Source organism: Ctenopharyngodon idella, chromosome 19, assembly GCF_019924925.1.
Source record: "Ctenopharyngodon idella isolate HZGC_01 chromosome 19, HZGC01, whole genome shotgun sequence".
Lineage (NCBI taxonomy): Eukaryota > Metazoa > Chordata > Actinopteri > Cypriniformes > Xenocyprididae > Ctenopharyngodon > Ctenopharyngodon idella.
This window is the reverse complement of record NC_067238.1, coordinates 13,731,982-13,744,822: the sequence shown is the minus strand read 5'-3', so window position 1 is coordinate 13,744,822 and position 12,841 is coordinate 13,731,982. Positions and strand designations below refer to the sequence as shown.

Genomic DNA, 12,841 nt, shown 5'->3' with positions numbered 1-12,841 from the left:
ATTTGTATTTACCTAAAGTCGTGCTCTTGAAGTTTAGACCGGCTGATGTTTGCCTTCACAGTCTGACATTTTCAGAGTTCAAGAGTTAAACCAGATTTTCTGAAGGTCTCTCAGATGGTAAATCAATAAGTGAATGCTAAACACTTTTTTTTTGGCATTTGGTAATATTCCACAAACTGCAGTATACAGTATACAAACATTCTAAGATCCCAGTGTAATACATGTATATTCTACAAAAGCGGTAGATTATACAGAAGCAATATTACTGAGTTGCACAAAGACGCTTCACAACAGGAGCTTTGGCTTATAGTTTATTAGACATCACAATGATCCATAAAACATAGAACACGTTGCTTATGCATACAAAATAATCTCAGTACGGAAAGAAATAAGATGCAAAAACAAACATTAGAAATAAAAACAATCACAATTCTCCCCATTGGGCGGTCTATATAGTCAATGATTTACTTTTGTCTCAGGCAAAACAAATCTGTCAGTAAAATGGCTCAAAATAAAGTAACAAAGGCACATCTGGCTTGACGATGACAGGGCAGCGCACAAGCGAACGCGTGGCAGATGATTTTGAATCGGTCTCTGATATGATTTGTGATAATGAAGTATAAACATATTGACAAATTAAGTGTGTTTGTTTTGCTGGAGAGAAGATTTGATAAATGTCAAGAGTCGTTCGGTAACCAAAGACTAATTTTAGCGGGCCACTACTTTGTTAAAGAGATTATTCATTGCAAAATGGAAATCCTGTCAACATTTACTCACCCTTGTGCATTCTAAACTTATATGACTGACTTTCTTGTTGTTTTGGACCACATTGACTTTCATTGTATGGACAAAAACAGCTGAAATGTTCTTCAAAATAAAAAGGCCTACAGGTGTGGAGCGACATGAGGGCGAGTAAATGATGACAGAATTGGAATTTTTGACTGGACAATCCCTTTAACATTCCTTTGATTGTCTTTTTTAAAATCCAAAATATTAAATAGTTTTACGAGGACTTTAAATGTATATGTGATCGATATAAGACATTTTAAAAACACTTGAAAATACAGATAAACAAGAATTAAATTAAGTTTAAAAATGCAAACTTAAAAAAAAAAAAAATGAAATCACAGTTTAAAACACAGAAACCCTTATGGATGAGTATAACATACAGTGATTGTCTAATACTGCACCATTGTAGCAAATGACAGTTGCGTGAAGGCGGTCCATTTGTGCGTGATAACATAAGCTAACCCCAAATCTCATGCAGCATGCAGACGTACATTCCCTTCATCAGAAACAGTGACGAGACCACAACCCAGCTAAACCGAGATGACGGGTGAAAGATTGTCGTGTCATGTCAAGAATAACCGTTTTGCAAGAATCAGTAATTTTCTGTGATGTCCAACAGGCCAGAAGATCAGGCAGTGAATGTGATCGATGGCTAATCAAGAACGAAGGAGGCTTGTTAATTCATCTGGGGGGAACTCTACCGTCCATCCATTGATTTCTCATGGCGCCTGCCCACCAATTCATCCGTTCACCCATATAAAAGGTGAGCTTTGTGAATGTGCAAGTTTCCGCTCCAGGTGACCATTAAAAAAGCCATCCATTCGTTCTATTTATCATCTCTGTAACCTGTTAGCAAATCTCTAGTTCATTGCATCACTATGGTTTTGATATGAGTTCTTTGGCACAATTACAACAATGTATTCAGACACTATGACACAATGATCTATCGACAGCTTTAAGTGGATGTGCAAAGATTACATTCAAGAGTGAAAGACATGAACAGTGATGGAATTAGTTGCCATGCCATCCAAGAACCAGTGAAAAAGAAAAAAAAAGAAAACATTTAAAAAACTACTTTCTGTTCCTCATCTATCTCTTAAAGGAATAGTTCACCAAAACAAATTCAATCTTGTCTTTAGAAACTTTCTTTGTCCACGAAACAAAAAAAGATTTATATAGCAGCACATCCAAGCTGTGCTTTTCCATACAATGGAATTAAAAGGGTGACCAAAGTGAATGCAACTTAAATTCCAGCCTGTCCATAATACAGTGTAAACATTCTTCAAAACATCTCAGTTTTGTTCCACAGAAGAAACAGAATCATATGGGATTGGAACAACATGAAGGTGAGTAGATGATTTTTGGGTGAACTGTTCCTTTAAGGAGGAGGTGTAAGCTTCCTCCTCTTCTTGCAATCAAAAACAATACTTACTTTTTGATAAGAACGATAGGAATAAGATGACGTTTGGCCAAACAAAGGCAACTGAAGCGTTGTGGCCAAGCTCAAGAAAGTGATACACAGTGCATTTGAATATTAAAGACCACATAAAATCAATGGCTTTCAATTCATATCTGTTGAAACCAATAGCTTTATATCATGGTATACTCCTTAAAGTTGACTTTTTTTTTTTTTAAGTTTTAGCAGATAAACATTTAAAATGTATAATCTTTCTTTTGGAAAACAGGCCAAAAATATTGATGACTCATCCTGCACTAAGAGTTTTGTCCAATCAAATGCTCTCTAGAATGAGAATGTCCCTCCTCGTAGTCCAACCAGCCTAGTAACAGCAAGTAGCAAATCATGATTAATGGCTGTGATGGAACTAAAGCCCCTTGGCAAATTTAAAATGGATGGGATCTTTTATGTCTTTTGATCTTCTAAAATGTTTCAATAGGAAATATGTCAGTACAGAAAGAAATTTGTGCTCGTCAAGAGATTTCACAAGGTCTTTAACATGAACGTTTAGCTTCAGAAGGCAGAAAATGATCCTAAACTCCCGTCACCTTCAGCATCTCTAAATGCATATTGTGCTTCTAATGACCAGAAAATAGGGGAGCGAGGAAAAGTTGCGACAGGTGCCCACTGTTTTTAGGAAAGCAACCAACCATGCCATGCAGATTATACAGTAACAAAATCCACACATATCAATAAGTAAAACATCAGCATACGACTTTAGTAATACCCGTTAAAATAAATGTTAAAAAAAAAAAAGTACACTTTTTTTATTTTGCACCCCACTGGTATTTTTGGATTTGTTTGCATTTTTCCTTTTTTTGTTTTTCTACATTTTTTTTTAACGCATGTTAGACTGGCTATATATATTATTTTCTTATGTTATTTACAGAACTTATTTGGTACTTTTTAAAAAACAATGAACACGCCAATCAACGAAACAAAAATAAGAAAATAATGCATACATTTGTTTTTAGGTGATATAATCAATCAAAATGACATCAAATATAAAATATAAAAATACATTTTTGCTGTATGTAAAATACATTGCATATACCACAAGACTTTTTCCCTCATCACAGAAGTCAACGCACAAAACCGACAAAAGCTAAAGCTTAAAAGAGCACTACACCAAGATCGCAGAATAAAAATGTAGAGATCAGAAACATAAGCAACATTTGACAGTATATGCAGTGTATTTTAAAATACTGAAAGCAAATTATTATATATTTAGACCTTTCAGGAAATTAAATGTTTGTCAAGTCAAACTGGTGCGACTATGTTTGTTTTTTACATAACCGGGATTAAAATATTACATAGTACCTCAAAACTGAATAACTACCAATTCTCATGGTTTTGTTTTATCGTTAATTTCTAATCAAAGTTTGCTTTTGTAAAGCACTAAGAACTTGTCATACATTATCAAATGTCCAAAATCTGTCAAAAGTCTGATGAACACTGGTCTGAAAGGTATCAATATGTTTCATGGACCACCCACAAAACCATGAGAATAGGTTAAAAGGTCGGTTAGCCACTTGTAAAAAAAAAAAATTGCACCAGGCTGGGGTGGTTTTCGATGTGTATGTGCCGAGCCGTGGACCATAGCCTGCTGTGCTGGAATGGGCGTCCGTGGCTGGGTGGGACGGTGGCAGTGCAAATCGCAGGCACGGCCTACGTCTTTAGACCAGCATGGGCTGAGACATGAAACTTTCTTCACGGGCTAGGTTACCATGGCTAGCTTCAATATCATTCTCAGTTGGTTCATACGGTGGAAGAGTCTCATCGGTCAGCTCATCCTTATCAGGAGGGTGTCCTGAGCCGTCCCAGACATTGGGGGTGCCGCCGTTAGCGGGAGGGCCTGTGTTGTCATCATCTAGATCCTAAAGCACACACAATGAAAGCATAGAGTAAAGTCTAAAGTTATTTAAATGCATAATCCTTTGAAAATAACATAATGAATTATACCATGGTCTGTCTGAGTACTGATTCTGATTGGATGGAAGGTGTGCATTAAAACTGATTAATGCACAGGTAGTCCAACTGTTCTATATTAATGCACTGTTTACTGAAGCGCACACATAGATCGGAGATCTTGCTGCACACACACAGAAACATTCAGAAGCATTGAAACTTGTCAACGCTGCCTGCTACTTTTATAAATTAAACTACTGAATCGCTACATTATATTTCTCAGTAACGAGGGGGCAATGTCGCTGGTTTTGGAGTACTGTATTGTTCCGAATATAAGACAATGTTTTCTTATAAATGCATCTTAAAAATGGTTTCATCTTATATCCAGGGTCTAGACTTTTACCAAAATTTTTGAAATCTGGGTACCGTCTTAAGTTTTAAAATCACGTACGAGGGAACTTTGGTCCCATCAGCGAGGCACGCAAACATGGCAGTCACGCGGCTCTCAGACGGTAAGCTTTTCTTTAACTGTTAGTATTTTGAAGACTGTTTTTGCGCTCACGATCTTCTAACATTACACTCTGACACACCGTATTTCTTGACACACTCGTTTTACGCGTATTTGGCGTCACCTGTTGTTGTGGGTGTATTATTGACAGATAGGCTACATGGTTTTCACTATAGCCGCGTTTCCACCAAATTTACCCAGAACAACTTGTCCCAGGAACTTTTTTTTCCTCCAGACCTGTTGCTGTCTGTGTTTCCATCTCAGTCTAAAGTACCGTGAAGATTAGGCAAATTAGTCAGATGATGTAAGACTGCGCGCAACGTAAAAGCTTAAACCTCAAAGCCTGAACCTCATCGTCAGTCCATCGGTTGTATTTTTTAAACTCCATTGTTGATTCGAATAGCAAACAACTCTTACTGCACGCACCACAACAGACTTTTAAAAACGGTGGTTGAAATAAAATGCTGTGTGGAGTCAACCAATCAACATGTCCCACCCCCGAAAGTTCCTGAACTTTGAAAAAGTACTAACTCGCGAACAGGGATTTCTGAGGGGATTATTATTATTTTTTTTTTTTACCCGGAACTTCACCCTGGTTCCTGCGGTCGAAACACACCGAGTACCGTTCCTAGTTCCTGGGGAAAGTTCCTGTGGTGGAAATGCGGCTTATGAGATGGATACCATAATTGTTATATAATTCAGATGGGCTACAGGTTATTTGTCAAAAAGTGTTTATTTTTTAAATGTGATTGTTGGTATATTTTACCAGTATTTACCATATTTATATGTATGATACTTATATATATATAATATAAAATATAAAAAATTTATACTTAAAACACGAAAAATATGCTTATATGAAAATTATTTTCAAATAAAAGCATTTTCTTTATAAAAATTGATTTAAAAAAAACTTGTATCTTTATAAAATACAAGGTTTGGTCTTCAAAAAGCATTTTTTTTCTAAAAGGTACATCTTGAAAAAGGGGGGTCGTCTTATAATCAGAACAATACGGTAATTTAATTCTCAGCTCGCATCTCTCATTTCTCTCTCTCTCTTGATAATTAATTCAAATTAATGCTATAATTCATTTATTCAAATAAATGTAATCTTACACACTACACTCTTGGGGCAAATATGGACAAACCCAACCAATGGGTTTAAACATTTTTAACAAGTAACTGACAAAAATAACTCATTTTTACCTGTCCAGTCAAATATTGCGCTGCAAACATCAATAACAGATTTAGGTTGTCAATGCTGGCAAATGACCATGGTATAAGCAGGATAATCTATGGCCAGCTGTGCATTAAATTATCAGAATGCACTTCGCTCCGCGTCTTTGCCTCCACATCATCCTCTGATTATAATGGCAGAGATGTAGTTTTGTCACGACACTCACGTCCGGGTCAGACACATGTAACAAGCTGCACGTACACACATTCACAATTCATTACAATCACTGAGGTGGTACTAATGCCAATTTAATAGTTCCTCAATCGGTCATTAAGCATCAGTATAATAGCTGGAGAACAGAAGCGCACATTCTTATTTATCAGAGTTAATTGATACCGAATGAAGATTCAGCAGATAAAATGGTTTGATAGGAACACTTCACCTCCTGACTCACAGTGAGCAAAAATTTAATTTAAAAGTATTAATATGGTGCGATCGTTATCTCTTGCGCGTGCGTGTGTGAATCGGTGTCTGAACGATTGAAGCAAAAGTTGGTTTGTATGTAATTATGTGAGACGAATGTTCTTTTTTATTTCACAGTTATGAGGTGATGCCAGTTCACCCCTGGTCATTTAACCTTTTTATAAAGGTCTAGACACAGAAAGGATACTAAAAAGGTTTTTATTTCTCTTAGTGATGGTCTTGCAATGAAAATAATTTACAGATCTAATAACAGTTATAATATATCATTTAACTATATAATAATTATACATAATTATAAAATATTATACATAATTCATATAGATAGATTAATTAATTAATAGCTATCATTCTATGGACCAGGTTAGAAAAACACTATGTCCAGCACAGTTTATATATATATATATATATATATATATATATGTATGATTGCATATCAGGGAATAAACAAACATGATTAATTACTTTAATGATGCACACAATTGTTCCTCTGTTGTGTGCCTGTGTTGAATTTTATTGAACTGCACAACTCACTAAATTCATCATCTTGTCATTCCAGCTCAACTTCCTATAGGGTGTGGCCGATTTAAATTCAAATTCACAAATTAAATGTAGCCAATACTAAAATGCCGATTAATGCCCAACCCTGCTGTCTAAATCACCTAAAACAATAAATACAGGCACTTATTGAAAGCCCAAACCGAACCCCTGGGGGCTTTATCACAAAGGTACGTGTCTGAGTCTGGCCTTCATACACACATCCGCTGTAGTAATTGGCTTTACGGTTATCATAGTTGATGAAATAACCAGCTCATCATATTAATCCACATAAAAGACCCTTTGGCAGTGTTAGCACATGCCACACATCGTTATGAGTCACTAGCTTTCGCCGTTAGCATAAGTGTGTAAGCTGTCTGCTGCAAGAAGAGGTCTTTAGTACCCATTGTGAGGTAAGTATGGTGCGATTAAAGTCGGCATGAAACAGAAGTTGCAATAGTCTTTCCTTCCCTGTTGTGACGTATATCTATATATATTTTGAAATGGCTTCTGAAATGAGAAAAAATGTAGGGCGTGATTTTGTCCTCAGAAATTGATTGGATTGTAAGAAGTTGGCAGTTTGCAGTCGGTTATGGAGGATATTCAGCCACCGCCCTCTGCTGAGACACAAGTCATGAAGAGAACAGACGTCGTTTTTAAGTGGGAGGGGAGGTTAACTTTTTTGACAAAAGATTACGAGGGCATATGAATTTTTAAAAAATGTGTACAAATAAATTATTTATAACAAGCACTGCAACATTCTGTAAAAAAAAGTCCGTTTTGATTTCATGGCCACTACATGAGGAAGCCTTATAGAATGCAGTTAAAATGCCACTAAAATCCAAGATATGAGGGCAAAAAATGCCCCGTATGGGGTTTGTCTTATATTTATATCATATGATATAGTTTAGCAATATCACACAAGCAAGAGTGCTGTTTTTCCCAAATACCTGCTCAATTGCAAATGTGATATTGATTCAGTAAACAAGAAGTTAATATTGTGTTACATTTTACACCCAATATTTTCATATTTTGCTCAATTTCGCCAATGAAAATAGTTCCAAACAAAGCCCCAGCAGATTTATTGAGCAACACACAGCGGTGTTTCATTACTGAATGAATCCACGTTTTTAACGGAATGAGTGAGCCAATGATTCAGTGACCCATTCATAAATAGATGGTCACTTGCTTCATTCCTGAATGAATCCACGGTTTTTAACGGAATGAGTGAGCCAATGATTCAGTGACCCATTCATAAATAGATGGTCACTTGCTTTATTCCTGAGTGAATCAGCCGTTTGAATGAACCAGTTGAATAAATGACTCATTAAGACAGTGACTTGCCATTACCTACTGGTGGTTTTAGTTTCATATTTAAAGATCATTTTTCATTCATATTCATGCCATATCTGAGCTTCATTAAACAGTGTGTGTAAATATAGTACACTATGGAAATCTACTCCATCTTTTCAGAGGCAGTTTCTGAAAAGTTTGTGTAATAAATTCTGTTGAATCAAATTTTTTTTTTCTAACGGCTACTTTTTGTAATGTCTAATCAACACTTTTCTCACATCATGTTTAATGCTTATTAAAGGGTTAGTTCACCCAAAAATGAAAATAATGTCATTTATTACTCACCCTCATGTCATTCTACACCCGTAAGGCCTTCGTTCATCTTCAGAACACAAATTAAGATATTTTGATTAAATCCGATGGTTCAGTGAGGCCTGCATTGCCAGCAATGGTACTTCCTCTCTCAAGATCCATAAAGGTATTAAAAACATATTTAAAACAGTGGTTCTACCTTATTATAAAGCGACGAGAATACTTTTTGTTCTCCAAAAAAAAACAAAATAATTTATTATTTGTTTTTTTGGCGAACAAAAAGTATTCTCCTCGCTTAATAATATTAAGGTAGAACTACTGAACTCGCATGAACTGTTTTAAATATGTTTTTAGTACCTTTATGGATCTTGAGAGAGGAAGTACCATTGCTGTGAATGCAGGCCTCACTAAACGAAGGTCTTACGGGTGTAGAACGACATGAGGGTGAGTAATAAATGACATTATTTTCATTTTTGGGTGAACTAACCCTTTGAAGGATTAGTTCACTTTCAAATGAAAATTACCCAAGCTTTACTCACCCTCAAGCCATCCTAGGTGTATATGACTTTCTTCTTTCTGATGAACACAATCGGAGATATATTAATAAATATCCTGAAGCATCCAAGCTTTATAATGGCAGTGAGCGATACCAACAAGTATGAGCTGGAGAAAGTGCCTCCATCCACATCCATCCATCATAAACATACTTCACACTGCTCCAGGGGGTTAATAAAGGCCTTCTGAAGCAAAGCGATGCATTTGTGTAAAAAAAAAAAAAATTATGCTATCAAAAAGCTTATGCTACGTCCTACGAATTTCCTATTCAGCTTACGGAAAAAAAGCTTAACTGACACCACGCCAGTTTACACTTTCTTCGTAACTTGAATACAGAAGGAAGCTCATACTCCTTGGTCCCGCTCACTGCCATTATAAAGTTCGGATGCTTCAGGATATTTCTCCGATTGTGTTCATCAGAAAGAAGAAAGTCATACACACCTAGGATGGCTTGAACGTGAGTAAAACTTGGGGTAATTTTCATTTGAAAGTGAACTAATCCTTTAATAGTCAGTAAGTTAAGGTAATAGTGTTAAGTTTAGGTATTGGGTATGATTAAGAATAAGTAGAATGTAGAATAAGGTCATGCAGAATAAGGCATTAATATGTGCTTAGTAAGTACTAATAAACAGCCAATATTCTAGTAATATGCATGCTAATAAGCAACTATTTAAAAGACCCTAAAATAAAGTGTTACCATATATAATATATATATATATATATATATACACACACATATATATATATATATATACACATATATATACACACACACACACACACACACACACACCCACACCATAAAAGGAGAAATGAGATGCCACTGAATGAGGGATGCTCACAGAATGGGATTCACAGCATTCATCATTGCACATCAAAGTTTGGGAAGGGGATCTTACCGTAACGGGCTCGGCAGAGTTAGTTTCATAGTAGTTTGTCTCATAGTTGCTGAGCGGCTGGGCTTCTGTGATGGTTGTGGCCTTGTCCTGTGGTTTATTCAGCTATGAAGAGACAAACACATGAGATAATGAGTTCAGCATGCACATTTTAGCGCAGAAGGTTTAGAGTCTGAATCTTGCTCAACTGCCAACTTTTTAAAATAAACATTAAAACTGCATCTTTTTGTCAGTGGATATGTATGTAATCAAAAATACAGTAAAAACAGATACTGTGAAACATTATGAAAATTAAATGTTCTATTTTAAAATGTAATTTATGATGGCAAAGCTGAATTTTCAGCATCATTACTCCAGTCTTCAGTGTCACATGATCCTTCAGAAATCATTCTAATATGCCGATTTGCTGCTCAAGAAACATTTCTTATAAATGTTGAAAAAAGCTGGTGGATTTTTACAGGATTTTTTGATAAATAGAAAGTTCAAAATGAGCACTTACTGGATTTTTTTTATAACATACATACATTTTTTTTCTGTCACTTTTGATCTAATGTATCCTTGCTGAATAACCGTATAAGTTTTTTTAAAAAAAAATTTATTTTTTATCTTTTGAACTGTAGTAAATGACCAGGTCTGCCAATAAGGAAAGGCTAAAAAGGCTAATCAAAAGTTTTTAACTGGAAAAATATTCACTCTCAGTATTCAGAGTGAAATAGCTACAGATATCCTACTGCAGCTGCTATTTTCAGCAAACATGAAGAGAGATCTCATTATCACATATTTTAAGGGTGCTGACAGCTGAATTAATCACAGATTTTTAGGGCAGCCGAGATGAAAGATGCCTGTGATGTACAGGCTCATTTGCCCGTGCGCACACACATTTGCAAACATGTATGCACACACAAATTTAACTCCACCCACACGTTCTACATTAAGCTTCAATCAATACACATTACCCCCATGTTAACCCTTTCTTTCTCGACCGTAGCCCGAGGGCAACATTAGCAATTCTCATTCTCTTCGCTCGACTTGCTTTTACATACTTCACAATACAAATTTGTTTCAAATGCAGTCCAGTAACAACCGAGCAAACAGGAGAAAAAATCGTTAACTGGGAAAAAATGCAATTACCCTATTTTGAGCAATACAAATTTTCCCTCGTCCCAATATTAAGCTTGTTCTTCAAAGGTTTAAATTCAAAGATCTATTTTATGGTGGTTTATGCATATGCTTCTTTTCACCAGCTCTGTAGCCTGGAGAACTGTAAGTAATCTCAACATTGTATAATGAAGAAAGCTCAATACGTTCAGTTGAAAGAGAATGTTAGATGTGAGCGCTGAGAGGTGACTGATGGAAAAAACGTCCGCTCACCATTTCTGTTGAGCTGCCAGACTTCATCGGAGGAGGCGGCTTGTGTTTGGGGGGGCCTCTGGAAAAGAAACACAAGGAGATGTTTAGCTATAACCGTGGTGCGCGCGTATGCCATACCGTGAATTCACAAATTAAGATGAGTTGAGAATGAAAGAGATGAAAATAGCTTGGGTGTTCTAGCCAGGAGAGAAAGAGGAAGGAAAAAAATGGATGTTTCACATGAATGTGTGATTGTGTTTGTGGGTGTGCGTTCACACTTACTCTCCATTCGCGGTGCTCTGAATGCGTTTGCGGTACATGGCAACACCAGCGCCGATCAAACACAGAATGATTATGGCTGCAATGATGCCCCCGAGTACTGACCCAGCCGAGGGGGATTTTGGTAAAGGTTGATCTGAAACAACAAGCAAAATACACACAAAATTATCTTTGTGGGTTTTTGTTCTCTGAAAGTTCAAACCACTTATGCAACCAGATATATGAGAATGAAGAATTTCACCTATGACTGATTTTTATCATCTGTTTACATTTATTTAAGACATAATCAGGCCCACACAGAGAACTTCACAGAACTGGCCCATCATGTGTAAAGTTATGCACACCCCCGATGTTTATTTAGCTAATATGATTTTTCTTCCAGCCACCAATAAGATGGTAGTACTCTCAGCCTCATTTAACACATTTTACTATGTTTAAACATGCAGATTTCCTCCCATTATAATCAGCACAGAAAATGCAAATAAAATCTGCATATTCTATCTGAGCCTGGACATAGCCAACCATGATTACATGTAAAAAAGATTCGCGCTGTGTTCAGCGGGTCACACGGATGTTGGTCAGCACCATGCGGATCATTTCAGTAGCACGGTTCGATCCTCTTTTGGAACATTTGGTTTTCCAAACAGCTTGTAACTACATAAAACAGGCTGTGGGACTATGAGGAAGGATTACTGTAATAGGTTTATGTCATTTGACATGCAGAGGCAGCGGATTTTAACATTTCTAAAATAAATACAGATAACAGCAAGTGCTCTTGTTCTTATCGCTCGCCAGCGGCGGCACATGTGTGCTCCCATGATTCACACGTAGGCATTTCCATACGTTCACTAACCACCTGAATTCCAAGTGGGGATTTTAGACTAACTATATAAAATCTGAATTCTGAGGACTATATGGTATAAGTGTTCATATCAGGGTTGTGTGCCATTCAGCTGAATTGATAATGCACTGTAGACAATTCAGGAATTGAATTTGAATTGAATTTGGATTGTGGTAACAAACATGAAGAAGAATTGAAATTCAATTTTGAATGTAAGGAAGTAGAATTAAAATAAATTGATATTCAAAGTAATTCATATAACTAGAAAAACAAGTTTGTGAAAAGTTTGTCAAGACAGTCTAAGAATATTAGCTTGACAAAGCCTTCGAAAGTTTTTAGAGGCCTTGAGAATGATGGAAGGATAGATGAAAGGATGGATAGAACGATATACAGATACAGTAGATAGATAGTTTGATAGATAGAAGAACAATAGTTAGAAGGTAGGTTGGTTGGATGGATG

General features: G+C 36.3%; 1 protein-coding gene across 1 annotated transcript in view; it reads right to left on the bottom strand.

Annotated features, from left to right (window-relative positions):
* Window positions 1-298: 298 nt before the first annotated feature.
* pvrl2l (PVR cell adhesion molecule related 2 like) overlaps window positions 299-12,841 on the bottom strand; it is a 176,342-nt gene continuing 163,799 nt past the window's right edge. Inside the window, exons 7-10 of the mRNA XM_051873019.1 lie at window positions 11,544-11,676; window positions 11,283-11,340; window positions 9,915-10,016; window positions 299-4,122 (exon numbers count right to left, since the gene is read on the bottom strand). Coding sequence (XP_051728979.1) covers window positions 3,922-4,122; window positions 9,915-10,016; window positions 11,283-11,340; window positions 11,544-11,676 — 494 coding nt within the window. The 3' untranslated portion in view covers window positions 299-3,921. The remainder of the gene's footprint in view (window positions 4,123-9,914; window positions 10,017-11,282; window positions 11,341-11,543; window positions 11,677-12,841) is intronic.